The 11,028-nt window shown below is 36.2% G+C and overlaps 1 protein-coding gene across 1 annotated transcript; it reads right to left on the reverse strand.

Annotated features, from left to right (window-relative positions):
• Positions 1–571: 571 nt before the first annotated feature.
• On the reverse strand, positions 572–8,131 carry LUM (lumican). Its single transcript, XM_036114489.2, has 3 exons — positions 7,931–8,131; positions 4,626–5,508; positions 572–1,404 (listed from the first exon to the last, which is right to left on the reverse strand). Exons 2-3 carry the CDS (start codon positions 5,485–5,487, stop codon positions 1,250–1,252), a joined length of 1,017 nt encoding a protein of 338 aa, XP_035970382.1. The 5' UTR covers positions 5,488–5,508; positions 7,931–8,131; the 3' UTR covers positions 572–1,249.
• Between the last annotated feature and the right edge of the window lie 2,897 nt (positions 8,132–11,028).

The following is an 11,028-nucleotide window of genomic DNA, read 5'->3' on the forward strand; positions in this document are numbered from 1 at the left end:
CCCTGTGCACCTCCTCCATCTGGCCGTTCCTGAGTCATATCCTTGTATAATAAACTGGTAATCTAGTGAGTAAACAGTGTTCCTGGGTTCTGTGAGCTTCTCTAGCAAATTAATTATGCATAAGGAGGGGTCATAGGAACCTTTGATTTATAGCCAGTTGGTCAGAAGTCCAGGCAACAACTTGGACTTTTCATTGGCATCTGAAGCACAAGGGTGCAGGGAGTCTTATAGACTGAACCCCTGCCCTGTGAAATCTGACCCAATCTACCTAGAGATAGAGTCAGAATTGAGTTGAATTGTAGGCCACCCAGTTGGTGTCTAGAGGATTGCCTAGTTGTGGGGGGGGAGGGAATCCCTTCCCCCAACATGAAACAAAACTGGGATCTACACACTTTTAAGTATATATTTTAAGATGTATTTTAAAGCTGTTTCCAAATGGATGCTAGAGGCAGACTATTAGTGGGAAATTCTATTTAATGTAAGTAAAATACTGCAGGCTAAAGATATTTTTAAAATTCTAATCTATTATTTTATATATGAGAGATACGAACTTCATAAAAAAACACAGTGATGCCATTTGCTATGTTTTATTTTGCTATTAGCTTGTTAAACATAACATGCAAATGATTAAAAAGGAACATACACGTGATTTAGAGTGAAAAATAATTCTAGAAAAGAAAAGTTTCACTGGTAACTATATAAGTTCTTAATGCTAAAAATATTGCTCTAAGTGTATGTGGCTTTGTGAATTTGGTCTAGTATTTTGCAAAATCATTGGTCTCAAGATTTACCACCTATTTCTTGGCTAAACAAATCTGAACATTGAAATTTGAGACCATTTGATTCAAGACAATGAACATCCATACGTATGTGACCCATGGTTTTTGGCACATTAAGTTAAGATTCAGGAATTATAATGCTCGGCTGACTTCCATTCAATGCGTAGAAGACTTTGCACATCATTTGACAGTAGAGATGTAAAAAACACTAAATTTACAAATAAAGCATTAAGTTTGTTGTCTCTGTGTGTGTCTATGTCTGTGCTTGTGATGAAATAGGCCTGCCTTTCATCTTTTCTTTTAAAAAAAAGTAGTAAAATGTTTACAAAACATTTCCCTTGGAATTTAAAATTCATGGAAGTAATAAACAGTGACAAAAAATGAATACTATGAAAACTGACACACACAAAAAACATAACCATAAAATGTTGCTCCAGGGTACACCTCAGTAGAATTGGCATTAGTAGATATTAATTAACGGTGATTTCATTTGCTACACGTAGGCATTCATACATATCAGGTGGCAGACTGGTCTGAGTAAGATGGTTGCCATCCAGACGCAAATGCTTGATCTTGGAGTAGGATAATGGTCCCAGGATCTTACAGAAGCTCTTTACTTCAAACTCTGCAAATTAAAGAATAGAAATGTTAATTACTTTTTTTAGTACATGGGCTTGAAACGATTACTTAAAAAATGCTCAAATTCATAATAATATCTATTAAGACTCCTTCCCACTTATTTGATGTACCTCTGAATTTGGAACTGCTAAAAGAGTATTTCAGGCTACCAAATGACACAGCAATATTTAGTAAATAATGCTTATGGTAGATCCGGACTTTCAGTGGAATTTTTGAAAGAATAGAACTTATTAATTATAAGTTCTGCATTTAGAAATACTTGATTTTAGAAAGACATTCAATTAATGTGTCATATTATCCAAGCACTCTTTTGAAATATTTTGTCTAGCTCAAAGAAATCTAAGATTGGTGCTGTTATATGAGTAACCTCACCAATATAAGCATCTTGGGTTTTTGCATCTTAAAATCAGAAGGGTTAACTAGATGACCTCTGAAGAGTCTTCCAACAAACACACTATTTGATAATAATTCAAAACTCCAAAGCACAAACCAAATCATGGAATGTCCATGATTAGAGCTCATGTCATTTTCTTCTGTGGGAAGAAAAAGCTGCCACAAATGAAAAGACGATTTAGTTTTGAATAGAAACGAAAGTGGTTCTTAGAGTGCATGTTCTATGTGTGTACATAGAAACTGTCTATGTCTGCTCATGTCTAGTTCTGATTAATCTTCTCTGGTCCCCTCTGGTGTTATTTTCTTTCATTCTCAAATTCTAGTTAACAATGACTTCAGTGGAGCCTAACACACTGTTCTCTTTTCCTCTAAGATGCTGTCTTTAAATAACTCATCAATCAAATTTCAGGGATCTTGTGGTGCCTATCTCCCAGAAAGCATGGCCCAAGGGACAAAACATGGATTTAGACCTATATTAGTTTTCTATCTCTGCCATTTATCATCAGGGTGACTTTGGAACATTTATCTGATCTTATTAGATATAACATATCTATAACACTGTGTTACATGAAGATTGAAGTGATTAAGATATGTAAGTCACTTCCCGCACAGTGCTAACACCTAATGTGCTGAATGGCTATTGATGCCATTTTAATTTTGTCCTCTTTTCCAAATTACTTTACATTAGGAAAACCTATGACTAGGCTAATGCTTAAAGTTGAAAGTTTAAAGTATGATAAATACTCTTTGGCTATACATTTTCTAATATTAGAGAACTATAAAGGGGCTTTTTTTTTATCTTAAAAGAATGTGGATGATTGGTATACATAATTTTTATGTAGCAAAATAAGCTGAATTGAAACATACCTGCAAAGTCAAACAACAAGAATATCTGAAAGCTATATATCTAAATATCAAGGATAAGGAAGGAATAAAAGTAACTAACTACTCATTTTCAAATGACCATATGTGATGGGCAGTGTGGTTTCAAGCTCAGCTTGGCACTGAGTGACCATTGGCATGTCTTCCATAGACCACCTTTCCCATCTCATATATCACCTCTTCCATCTTGTATTCCTACTGGTCTTTATACCTTCTGATGTTCCTGCATCTCTCTCTCTCTCCTTTCTTTTCTCAGAGTATGAGGTAGTCCCACTCACGTGGCTAACCTCCACCAACTAAATCTAACAGGTTTCTTCAGCCCTTCAACATCTTAAATGCCATTAGCATTTTGGGTGGTCTGAGTTATCCTTCCTCCTAACCACAAATGTTTATAATGTGGAGCCATATATTGTCACATAGTGAATTTCCCATGGTGAATTCCCATAGTGAATTTTACAGAGTAAAGCTATGATAGCTTTACTCTGTATTGTATGACAAGCAAGCTTTCCAGACACAAGAAAGGATATATGGCATTTCAGAGCTGGCAATCATGGTCTCCTTCTTGAGAACACACCAACCCTACCAGGAGTTAAACAAAATTGTTGCAGAATTACAAAGTATCATACTAAAAAGTCACTCTGTAATCTTTTGGATAGAAATGTCAATAGCCTTATCCAATATGACAAAAGAACCAACTTTCATGGTATAAAGATGTTCAAGTTCAATAGATTACTTTGCAGATATAATTGTTTTATGAGTAAATCAGCGTTTCCCACCTGACTTCTTATTTAAATAACTTTGTCCATGAACCATAGGTTTTCTCTTCTGCCACCCTTTGTTAAAGAATAAGGTGGAAAATGGTGAATTTCGGTTTCCCACCTGAATCTGTATGGCTTAAATTGAAAAATTTCCCAGAAGTCCAGAAGACTATATAAATAGCCCAAAGTGGATCGGGTCAAAACCCCTCCCAGAAGATAAATAAAAAAAAATGAACTATGGCAGCAGGAGAAAGGAAGGAGAAACTGTGGAAAAATCAAATGAGGTGGTGTTGTGTATAAAAAAGGGGGAATTTTAATACCATTAAAATAAATTCCAAACCCTCATCATATTCCTTCTTCCCTCCTTAATCTTCCTGTCCATCTTCATAGGAACGCTGTAAAGACACACACACTGTAATAGAGATGACAGAGGTAGATGACTATTAGTGATAGCAGGGTAATATGTTGAGTCCCAGGTAACGATGACAGAGGAGACCATGAGGATACGTGAGCTGCTCTGGAGATAACCAGGAGGGATATTTGAAAACCTCTGCTAGCTAGCCCTCTCCTGGACTTGTTTATTCCTCCCTCAGCTAGACCTTGCCAAGAAATAAATGTAGGGCACAAATCTAAATCATGGCAGAGCCAAATAATAACAAATAAATATTGAGAGATAACACAGCAGGATAAATTAGCCCAAAATATTAAATTTGAAGAAATTCATGTTCTATGAGCTTAATGGTTTCTTTTTTTTTTTTTTTTTTTTAATTTTATTTATTTATTTGACAGAGAGAAACACAGCGAGAGAGGGGACACAAGCAGGGGGAGAGGGAGAGGGAGAAGCGGACTCCCCGCTGAGCAGGGAGCCCGATGTGGGGCTCGATCCCAGGACCCTGGGATCATGACCTGAGCTGAAGGCAGATGCCTAACGACTGAGCCACCCAGGCGCCCCAGCTTAATGGTTTCTTATCTGGACACTCCAAAGAGAGGCCAGACATTGGATAAATAACTGAGCTAGAATTCTTCTATATTTGAATGAGAGGATATTTTCTTAGCATTTTCCTTCATTTTTTTTTTTTTTAATGGAGCCAGAGATAATATTTATGCTACGCAGCTTCGGCATTTAAAAACTTGAGGAAACATCAGTGAAAGACAAGCACAGCTTTCTACTTACTTTCGAGTTCATTGACCTCCAGGTAATAGTTTTCAAGGTTCTCATTGACAGTCGGTATGTTTTTCAGCTTATTATAAGAGAGATCCAGTTCAAGCAGGGATGATACATTAAAAGAATTTCCAGGTACTCCGCTATCAGCCAGTTCATTATGAGATAAACGCAGATACTGCAGTCCATTGAAACGCTTGAAATACTCATCAGGGATGTTGCTGATCTTATTGTTGTCCAAGTAGAGAGTCAGAAGAGATGCTGGGAGACCAGAAGGCAGTTTGGCCATTTGATTGTAGCTCAAGTCAAGGTACTCGAGGGACTTAAGACCTTTAAAAGCAGCTGAAACAGTATCCTCTTTCAGTTGATTGTGTTGAAGGTGAACAAAAGTCAGGTTTACCAGTCCATCGAAGGAGCCAAGCTTCTGGATCTTGTTGTTTGTAAGCTGCAGGTCCACCAGAGATTTGGGAAGCGGGCTCACAGACTCCGTCAGGTTGTTGTAATTTATATGCAGCTTCTTCAGTTGTTTTAGTTTAGAGAAAATTCTTCCTTTTATCTTGGAATTTTCTAGAAGGTTATGATCCAGAATGAGCCACTGCAGATCAGTTACGTTTTCAAAGGCCTTTTCATCAATATGGTCGATCTGGTTATTCCTAAGGTAAAGATACTTGATTCCAGGAGGCACCATTGGCACACTTTTCAATTTCAGCTCATCACAGTACATGGCTGATGGGTAGCTTTCAGGGCAGTTACATTCTGGGGCACAGTTTGGGGATGATAGCCCATAAATCGATACAGCAAAATCGTAATCATAGTACTGGCCACTGGCACCACCGACTATTGCCAAGAGGAGAGTAAACACGCCGAGGTTCATTTTTGGCAAATGCTTTGAATCCTAAATAAAGTGGAAATACATTATTATATAATAATATACTTTCAGGAAAAGGATATTGGCTTGGCAATGTTAAATGAATTAGCAAATGCATTTAATTTATTACTTTATAGTAATAAATTATTTTATTACTTTATTACTTTACAGTGCTTTTTTAGAGCATCTAATGATGTCTTTTTAATTTTTGTTTCAGTATCACGAGAAGGATGTACGTACAACTTCTAGTGGGTGAACAGGGCTCAAGTTAGAGTGCATACACATGCGCCCCCTTCTGGGCGAGCTAGGCCCAATTGTCCATTCAATCTCTCTAGGTCATTCCTTAATTAAATGCCTTCCTGCAATAGGTTTCTGGGTGGTGCCCACTGGCCACCATGTTAGTACACTGATTCAGAACATCCTTCAAAACCAGAAAAATGAAAATGAAAAGGCAGTTGTAAACTGTACCCTGTACCCTACCATTCACCCTCATTAAAATGTCTCATTAAGAAGACCCTTACTGGAAACACGGCAATCTATGGTTTTGCCTGGAGGAAAGCTGTTCTTATGCATGTGTGTGTGAGAGGGGGTACATTCCTTTAAAAATGTCTGGGTATTGTTGGTTCTGAGGAGGAGGAACAAAATTCTTGGTGGGTGTGTGTGTGCCTGTTATTTTGACTTTTCTTAACATTCCGTGCGTTTAGGCACACTACACAACTGTGTTCCAAAGTTAATATTTAGTACATTAGTTTTAGAAGCTACTTTTTCTTAATCAGGGAAATGTCACAAATTCTAAAAAAATGTTAAACCTATAAAGAGATCCAGCTGTTAGAGAAAATATATTATTTTCAAGTTCTGAATTAAAGTTTTCCTTTCTCAGTAACTCACAAGTTCTCTACTTTCTTCATGCCAAAATTTAAGAAGACATGGCTTACTTATCTGGATTTTAGTGCCCTCACAGCATGGAAGTGGGAAAGAGGTGGAACTGAGGAAAGTCTGTATTTAACAGTGGCATTAGGAGCCATGTAGAAAAGGACAAAATTGAGAATATAAATTAAAAATGAGCTGTAACAGTGATTTTCTCATATGAACATGTTTTCTAAGGTGAGGCTCAATAAAGTACATTTCAATTGCTTGGGAAAGTACAGGCTTAGCAATTTAGGTAAAGGGTTGGACTTTTGTAGAGTGGAGAGTTATGGCTGGGGGGTAACTCCAGGAGGGCAATCATAATGTGAGGCAGGATCCACATTCCACTAGATACCATTAAATAATATATCTTCCTGTGAGAAATATGGTACAAGCTTTTGTATCTAGGTAGTTTGGGATAAGTAGGATTTTTTAGTATCAGAAACTGAGACATCTTTTCTTTGTTTCAACTTGAAATTATAAGGCACTTTATTTTAGCAGATGAAACCCTGAAAAAAGTTGTTAGAATCACTCTGATAGCTGACATAATGTAACATGTAGCCAGATTCTTGGCAAATTATTCCCAAAGATTACGATGGCGTCATTTAATTTAGTTGACAGGAGTTGGCCATGAGAACAATTACATAGTGTAAATGTAATTACAGGATTCTTTATAAGTTATAATATGTTAATGTTATAAAGACTTCTCTGGCTTCATTAAAAACCTTCCACCTTATTTTAAATTTAGTATACACTAAAATAGTCATGGTCATTATAATATGAGTATTGAATAGTAATGAAAAAATGCTTCCATACTTTTTGGCAGAGGAAAAACAAGGACTCTGAATTCAAAGAGAGTTTGTGACCATATAATGAATCCACTATGAAGCAAAAGTGCACTTTGCTTTTTCCCAGTTTTTTTCCAAATACCTGTGGCTATGGAGGAAATGCTTTTCTCAAAAAATAAATCGTCTTCCCCAGAATTTCTCTAAAACATGTTTTTTCAACATATACATCCAAAAAACAAATCGATAAAATTAACAAAATAGAAATAAGTAATTCATAAATGTCTAAGTTCTTTAGCTCAAGTTTTATAATAACATGTTTATTGTAAGTTGTAACAAATTATAACAATATATTTATTGCAAAATATTTTGAATACTAATGGAAATGGCCTTTCCTTGTTCCAAAATTAGGTTCTAACAACACTAACATATATAACTAATTATCATAAAATAACAAACATTTTAATTGCCACACGTTTTTTACTATGTCTAGTTTAAATATTTTCTCATTCCGATTTCTGAAACTTTGTATAGCTTCCTTTGCCAAGCAACTCAGCATATACTTTATAAAATTTATCTCAAATCCATAAATCATGGAAAGCACATTGAGCACAATGTGAAAGTAAATGCTCAAAACTGTGGATTTGCTGTTGAATAGCAATTGGCAAAGTTGCTCTGGAATTTTTTCTGTTCCTGTTACAATAAACACTGTCCCAAACCGTCAGCATCCCCAGTGCTATAGTTAAAACAGCACTTACCTTACTGTCTTGACACTGCTTTCGTTAATTCTTAAAGCAGATGCACTATGGACAAGAATCCACCAATATATGCTGTGAACTCTGTCAGGACGGAACTGGCTGCCAGGTTCTTAGTGATACAGAGCTGAAGGGGGGAAAACCCAGCCCAGTCACGCCAGTCTCTGCATGGAGTTATGTCATTGTGGGGATCTTGTGGGGTGGCATGTGAGCATTCTGCTCGCTAACGAAGTGCAGGTGGACGTGGGGAGCAAGGACTGCCCCGCTCATTCCCTATGGAATGGGAGAGAGATTCATGCTTAACTTACCCAAATACCATAGCTTTTAACTAAGAATTGAGTCCTGCTGCAAATGAAGACGTCTACTGGGGGGGAGGGCATTCCTCTTGCAAAGCTCTCTCCCTCTGTAGCTGTTGCAACAATTAGGTGCTGTTCTCTCAATCAACTCTCAGGTTCATCTAAAGGTCTCCTAAATCGTAAACAGACAAATAATTTCAGGAAAATGCAAATGAGTCTTCAGAGGAATTGAACCGTTTCTTGCCCATGACTCTTGAACTTTATATTGATTTACTTGGACTACCTTAATTTGGGGCCAGGGAGGTAACTTATGTTAGTTTCCAAAATGTGAAAATATGTTTCATTAACACTCTGACAGAAAAGGTAAATATCAACATTTCCAGTTTATTTCTTATGTGAAAGGGATTCATTTTATGCTATTCAGATCTGGAATCAATCAGCAATGTCCTGCCTGTTTCTTATTTTGTGGATTTAATTTAGGAATTCATCCAAAACCTTACTTGGGGATGGTATTCTATAGCTTAATGCCAAAAAACATAAAAGAACATGAAAAAATTGCACACTAAAAATATCACAAGGCAGTAATCTTTCACTCTCTTGTTGCATGCTAGCAATATTTTTTTTTCCCAAACTAGAAGTTATGCAAAGTTGCAATCTCCCAAAGGCCTGGTTTGATATATCTTTGTCAGTTCCTGATACATGCTTTTTACAAATGAGCCATACACTCAATTCTTGTCTATTTCATTTTGTGATTATATCAGCTGTATTTATAGGATTTATTTTTCCTCCAAAATTTTCCTTGTGTTTATAGGAATTCTTAGAATCAGATATTTTAACATAAATTGCCACATTGTAAGATTTTCCCTTTTAAACTAACTTAAATATGTCACTTTTAGCTATAAGACCTGTGGAAAGTTAATGTCCCTGACAACTAATACATTTGCCTGAAAAATTAATATTAGAATAAATGCCTTTTTTTTCTTTTTTGGTCATGGAACTGTTAAAAAAACAGAAGATAATCTTCTTGAAAGTAACTCATAGAATTGTAAAGTGATTCATAGCATAACATCCTATACATACATCTCATTATTATTATTTTAAGAAAATTATGGAAAGGCCTCAGTTTTGTAACAGAGAATGTGAATAAACTTAAAAGAAATCAGAAAAAAAAGAGACATAATTAAGTGGTTCATTGTAAGAAGATATTTAAACAATTCTGAGCATTAGCTTAGAACGTGTCGAATTCTATAACCTGAGATTTTGTTTGAAAAATTCCAACTATCTATTCCTAGGATTTTTCTTTATGAAGCAGTAAATGTGTTACAGCATCTGTAATAGAGTTTAAATGCATTAAGTTATATTTAGCTCACTGTGAAGTTGATACTATCAACATATACTTTCTTTTTTTATAAAACCAGTTCTGTGAGACCAATAATTGGATGTTGCAAATTTTAAAGCATACTTCTTGAGTCCATTAGAAAGAAATAAAATTACTCTTTATAGTGTATTTTATCCCATGCTTTATTCTCAGAATTTTCACATTTTTTTTACTTTAAGTTTTATGTTTTAAAATCCATGTATTATTACCACATTTTCAGAGGTAGAAATGGAGACTCAGAAAGTCTAAATAATTTACTAAAAGTCACCTAATGAGTAAACAGAAGAACAAAATCTTGAAATATTTATCCATTGAGAAGAGAGTGGACAAGATAGAGCTAAAACAAGGTAGTTAATTGAATCAGTTTAAAATATTTTATAGGCAATGCTATTATCAGTGGAGAGCTGAGATATTAAGTAGGCAATGGTTTCTAAAAGGCAAAAACAAACAAACAAACAAACAAAGATAACTAAGCAGTAGTTTCTTTCCTTGCCCGTCACACACTTAACATGCACATACACACCCACATCCACACTTCAGACCACTGGCTGAGGTACCAGCTCTCTACCCTGGCAAATGAGTCAGGTTGTTTGTGGCAATAGATTTTGGAGGTTTCATCAATATTCATGTTCAAATGACTGAGGTGCCCCCTCAGCCTGCCTACTGCATTCCCTCCATGACCTGAGACCAGCGAGGATGATGGGGAACATTATGACCCTTTCATCTACCTCAGTCTGAATCCAGCCCTGCATTTGTCACAGCTCTCAGGCTCACCGCAACTTGTCTGTTTCCTTTGTCAAAACCATTCTGATGCCAGATTCTGTTTGTCCCACACTAGCTGGTGATCTCTGAAAAGTCAGTCGGTCCTGGAGTAAGATAGTAGTGAAGAGATCAGACTTTGTGGAAAGATAGATACAGACTTAGAAACTTAAGTAAGCTATCAGGAGTAAAAATTTATTTTAAAAAAAAGTGACTTTGGTAGTTTCAGTGTCTTCATCTTTAAAATGGATCTGATGATGTCTGTAGGAAAAGTTATGAGCATCAGACACCATTTGTCTAATGCCATTGGTATAGGGCGTGGCCTAGTACAGTATGGGAGGATATGTTCCAAGCCCCCCACTGGATGCCTGGAACCTCAGATAGGACCAAACCCTCTATACACTATGTTTTCCTATACATACATCCTTATGATAAAGTTTAATTTATGAATTAGGCACAGGATGAATAACAGCAATAACCAATAATAGAACAATTATAACACTATACTGTAAAGCAAGTTATGTGAATGTGGTCTCTCTTTCTTTCTCAAATTATCCTCTTGTACTGTACTCACCTGCCTCCTTCTTGGGATGATATGAAATGACAAAATGCCTATGTGATGAAATCAAGCGAGGTGAATGATGTGGGCAACGGGATGTAGTGTCCAG

Source organism: Halichoerus grypus, chromosome 6, assembly GCF_964656455.1.
Source record: "Halichoerus grypus chromosome 6, mHalGry1.hap1.1, whole genome shotgun sequence".
In the NCBI taxonomy this organism is placed as follows: Eukaryota; Metazoa; Chordata; class Mammalia; order Carnivora; family Phocidae; genus Halichoerus; species Halichoerus grypus.